Source organism: Zonotrichia albicollis, chromosome 9 (assembly GCF_047830755.1).
Source record: "Zonotrichia albicollis isolate bZonAlb1 chromosome 9, bZonAlb1.hap1, whole genome shotgun sequence".
Classification (NCBI taxonomy): Eukaryota; Metazoa; Chordata; class Aves; order Passeriformes; family Passerellidae; genus Zonotrichia; species Zonotrichia albicollis.
In genome coordinates this window covers 19,333,938-19,339,081 of record NC_133827.1, presented here as the reverse complement: position 1 = coordinate 19,339,081, position 5,144 = coordinate 19,333,938, and the positions used below count along the sequence as shown (strand labels likewise).

The window sequence follows — 5,144 nt, the reverse complement described above, 5'->3', positions numbered from 1 at the left end:
TGTCCTACAAAGTGTCGGGGGCAGCCCCCAAACCAGCCCTCCAACTGCATCCAGGGAAAACTGTTGGTGAAAGAAGCAAATCAAAGCAGATGCTCCTCAAACACTCTTTATTCAGAGCACACAGGACAAGGCTGAGAGAAATGTCAGTCGTTATCTTCAGAAGGCTTATTTAGAACTTTTAGTTATGGAAACAAAAAAATTCCCTAAATATAACTATATGTAACATATATATATAACATATGTATTTATATACACACACACACATGTACTCATAAGCTCTAGAGTAGGCTGAGAACAGCAGAGCCTGAGTGAGCAACCCACAGAGCATTTCTAAAAAGTCCAAACCAAGTCTCTCCCTTTTTCTCTTTTTTTTTTGTTTTTTCCTCCTAATAATTGCAGCATTTTTACAGGACTCAACACTGGAATATCCTACATGGCACAGGGATGATATTAAAAATACAAAGCAGAAGACACCAGTTGCTTACCCTTTTATCCAACAAAGGGATCTCAATGGCTTATGTGAGATCTGAAGGTAAATTTGATTCCAGAGAGGTTTGTTGCTTATTGCCTTGTATTTTTATTAATAGAAAGTTAATTATTTTAGAATGTAAGACAAAAAAACTATTTCATTATTATACACTAAAGAGCACGAGAGGATTCTAGACAATAATTTAGATGTATTAAATAAATAAGAAATAATAGCAGCCTTCTACAATGCAGGCTACACATAGGTTTACTTCCGTTTGAAGTACCCAGGTCTTTAGTACACCTACAGGAACAGATTTGCTCCACAAGTGTTTTAAAGCAACATATCTATAAGATACATACGTAAAGAGTGTCTAAGGTTAGGACAAAAATGAAAAGCACACTTTACCACGGTCTCCACATATCTAATGACCCCATTCTGGGGTTGTTATGGGAAAAATTTGGCTGCAGAACCTGTCTGGGAGGAGGCGCAGCATCAGCCTGGTTGCAGAGCGGCAGCGAGGGCAGCTGGAGGGGATTTTTGGCAGCCTGCTTGTTCTCCGCCGGGTTTGTGCCTCGGCCCTTGGGGCTCGGGGCGTTTTTGTGTGTCTGGAGCGGCTGCAGAGCCGGGCTGCAGGAGCGGAGCGCTGCCTTGCCGGGCTCATCCCCCGAGCGGGGCAGCGATTTGAGCAGGTGGTTCAGCAGCCGCGCCCCCAGGCTCTTGTCCATCCACTCGCAGGTGAGCAGCAGGTTGTGCACCTCGTGCATGCACTGGATGTAGCCGGTGCTGTACCTCTGCTGCGCCTCCAGCCCCACCTTGGAGTCGGCTGTGCGGGACAGACACAGAGGGTGAGCGGGGCAGGGTCACCAGGGGGTGTCTGAAGCATCCCTGCGCTTTAGAGATGCTTTGTGTGCGGGGAAAAGGTGAGCCCTGTGCCCTGCAGAGTGAGCAGGGCAGAGTCACCTGGAGACCTGCCCGAGCACCTCTGGCTTTAGAGATGCTTTGTGTGCGGGGAAAAGTTGAGCCCTGAGCCCTGTGCCCTGTAGGGTGAGCAGGGCAGAGTCACCTAGAGACCTGTCCGAGCATCCCTGCGCTTTAGAGATGCTTTGTGTGCGGGGAAAAGGTGATCCCTGTGCCCCGCTGCCCCGCGCCGAGGCAAAACTGCACCAAAAAGCAGAAATCGGCTCAGGAAGGGAAGGAAAAACGCCTTCCGTGGATCCAGCTGTGCCCGGCTCCATCTCCCCATCTAGTGGAGAAAGGCAAAGCCCGGCAGCAGGCTGGGCCTGGGCGGTCTAAAAGGGGCTTGTGCCAGGCTGCCAGGGCATCAGACCTGCTGGCACAGGGTGAGGGACCCAGCACTCACCCAGCATCTTGCTGCTCTGGATGTTCTGGAGGTGCTTCACTGTCATTTCCAGGATGTCTGCTTTTTCCAGTTTAGACTGCTGATAGGGAAAGAACGCAGCAGTTAGAGGCAGAGAAGGGTTTGCACCATTCCCAGTTTCTCTAAAGATGATGCATTTCCCCTTCCTCCCCCCACAACCCAATTCCCCACCAGCAGAAGGACAAAAAGCAGCATAAAATGAGCACTTACATCCAGGTGAAATGCACCCACAACAGTCTCCTTCAGCTGGTCCAAGCAGTTATTAATCCTTTCCCTTCGCTTCCGCTCAATGAGGGGTTTCCTTAACTGGCAAAGAAAAAGAGCAGGAAAGATCTCAGTTGATATTTTCATTTCCTCTCCCTGCTGCAGTCCAGCAAGGCCAGAGATCCCTTCCCTGTGTGAAGCCAGCACAGGGTAACACAGCTCAGCAGGGACAAGGTGTGCATGGAGCCTGTGCCCATCCCTGAGGTGGCATCACCTCTCCCTTCTCCCACTTCCAATCCTTTCAAACACAGAAACTTAAAAACAAAGAGGAGGCATAGAAAGGAAGCAGAAAAACACCCACATGAGTTAAAATCAGAGAAAAAACATTTTTCCAAGAGGAGAAAAAGCGTTTGTGACAGCAAAAGCTGTTATCAGTAAAAGCAAAAGCATCGCTCTAAATCTAAAGCGCTTCCTGAGTGGCTGGCACCCCTCATTGACATGCCCAGCTCAGGGACACTCACCTTCCTCTCCTCCTTGGTGCTGGCCACCTTGTGCGTGCCCGTGGTGGCCGTGGCTGTCATCCTGGGACAGGGAGCTTGGCAGGACGGGATGGGATGGGATGGGATGGGATGGAATGGGATGGGATGGGATGGGATGGGAAGGGAAGGAGGCGCTGGGGCAGTGGCTCGCTCCCCTTCCAGCTGGGCTCTTTGCTGCTCCGCTGCTCCTCGGCTGTATTTATAACCCCAAATTAGCATCTGAAAGGCAACTTTCCTTGGCGGGACTTCTTTTCCCACACGAGGGGTCGAGCCCGGAGGTTTGTGGCCATCAATCAAAGCTGACAGGTCACTGCTTCTTTTCAATGACCACGGCGGCCCCCCCAAACGGCGACAGATGTCCGGCCTCCGACGCTGGGCTTTGGAGGGATCCTTTGTTCGGGAAGAAGGGCAGGAAAATGGGCGCGCTCGGAGCAGCTTGCACGGCTCCTCGTTCAATTCGCACAGATTCCCAGGGAGGGACACAATGGCCGGGAAGCGGTTGAATTACACCTGGGAAAATGCCTTCCACTCATCGTTTTCTCCTCTATCTCCTTGAAGCCATGCCTGTTTTTACCTGCTAAGCTGAGCCGAGTCGTTTCACATCATTGTAACAGGCTCTTAATTTAAGAATAGAGTGCTTCAGCTAGGAGTTGCTGCTCCCAGGGATTATTGTTACAAGGAAACGATGATCGATTAAAAACTGTTGACAGCAGACACCCGAAGGAAGGTTGTTTCCATCACAGAAATCCTCTAGGGAAAACATGAGAACTGTATTTACCTCCTGGGAACCTGAATTATCTGTTGCACCTGGGTGGGTGTAGGTAATATGTAATTCTTCTAGTTTTTGGCTGCTCTGCAGAATTTAATATTAAATGTACAGGGTATTGAAGGTACTAACAAACCTAGAACTGAGTTAGTCCTGTGGAAGCTTTAGAAACTAACAGACCTAGAGCTGAGCTAGTCCTGTGGAACCTTTACTTTTTTGGGTTTTTACCCCCTTTTGCGAGGCTTGGGTGGCTTTGTGAGGAAGGGGGTTTGTCTGTTTGCTGCTCTGGAATGCTGGGGCAGGGCATGAGGGGCCTTTTGAGGAGGCCTGGTGTGGGGTGAGAACGCACTTTTATACTTCCTCACTTCTGCCTGGCTTGGGGGAGAGTATGAAGGCGTTTTCATGATGTTGCGTTTGCTTTCTGAAGCTGCTCTGCTGATGAGCAGGGTTTGGCAGTGTCCTGTTGGGTCCCACAGGTGAAGCCCTGTGGATTGGTGTCGAATGTGTCACCTTATTGAAGTGGAGAGGAAGCAGCTGCAGCAGTTCAGAAGCACTGCAGGCACTTCCAATGCACTGGGGGGATTTCCCAGCTCCTGGGAAAAAGAAATATTTTATTGAAATAAATAAAAAATAAGAGCAGCATTCTACAATGCAGGCTACACATAGGTTTGCTTTGGCTGGAAGTTCCCAGGTGTTCAGTACAGCCACAGGAACAGAACACTCCACAAGGGTTTTACAGAAACATGTCTGTGAGGTAGATGGTGTGCGACTGCAGAGCCCTGTGTCCCTCCAGCCCTGGGTGGGGACATTCCCCAGTGACAGCAGCGAGGACATCACGCTGCTCCTTGCTCAAGCGCCGTGTGGGTGTGAGAGTGTCAATGCAAACATACCTGCAGCACGTCTGCACGCCCTGCTGCCTGGCCCCAGCACCCAAACACGTCCCCAGCCATGGGAGCTGGCAGGCAGAGGCTGTTTGGCAGTCACATGCAGAGCTGGGGTGCAGTTCCTTGCTTTTATAAGCGCCCTACTTTGCAATGGCCTGGGACGAGCTGGGGTGGTGGCTGTGCTGGGAGAGGAGGGTTGGGAGGGGAAGGTTCACGACTTATCCTTTGTGCCAGGTAAAGGGGTGGGATCCTTATCTCTGGGGTGTTGTCTTCAGAGACAGCAAAAGAGATCCCACCACCCCATGCAGGATGCCCCACATCAGCCAGCCCAGGCTCCTCACCTGTGAAGACTCCTTTGGTTTTCCAAGCTTTTTCCAGTCCAAGGAAATGGATTGTTGCTGTTATTTGTAAAAGGTGTAGCTGAGGCCACATGACTGCAGCAGCTCGGCCTGGAGCAGACAGGGCTGGGCTGGGGGCACAGAGCTCACTCTGTGTTTTGTGCCCAGGCTGGTGGTGCCTGCCCATCTCCCTCCACCTTGTGCAAAGGGCAGCGGGGAGGAGCTGAGGTGATCAGGCCCAGCTGAGCACAGCAGGGGCGTCAGCAAATCCAGAATTACCCAAAGCTCTGAAAAACATGTCCCAAACCTAGTGGCACTGCTGCAGGGTGCAGTGTGTGCCCCATGTTGGTGGCCCGGAGGCTGGCCAGGACAGTGCCACCAGGACAGCTCTCTCAGTGTCTGTGATGGCAGCACCTCCTTCCTCAGCCTCTCTCCCTCCCTTGGCCCTGCCTCGCCCTCCCTCCTGCCCCCTTTGTGCTGTGAGCTGCTCCAGCTCCGGGGCTGTTCCCTGGGCTGTTCCTCTCCCTCCCAGGTGAGTTGGTGGCCAGGGTACAGCGGGCTGGCAG

At 51.7% G+C, this 5,144-nt stretch overlaps 1 protein-coding gene across 2 annotated transcripts; it reads right to left on the bottom strand.

The window, feature by feature from the left end:
* Positions 1–320: 320 nt before the first annotated feature.
* Positions 321–3,339, bottom strand: LOC102064308 (transcription cofactor HES-6). Of its 2 annotated transcripts, none has more exons than XM_074546788.1 (4): positions 2,573–3,339; positions 2,058–2,153; positions 1,830–1,905; positions 321–1,292 (listed from the first exon to the last, which is right to left on the bottom strand). In XM_074546788.1, exons 1-4 carry the CDS (start codon positions 2,807–2,809, stop codon positions 871–873), a joined length of 831 nt encoding a protein of 276 aa, XP_074402889.1. In that variant the 5' UTR covers positions 2,810–3,339; the 3' UTR covers positions 321–870. The 2 variants fall into 2 exon arrangements, with proteins under 2 accessions (XP_074402889.1, XP_005489547.3); XM_005489490.4 differs by having other exon boundaries at positions 1,830–1,908; positions 2,573–3,335.
* Between the last annotated feature and the right edge of the window lie 1,805 nt (positions 3,340–5,144).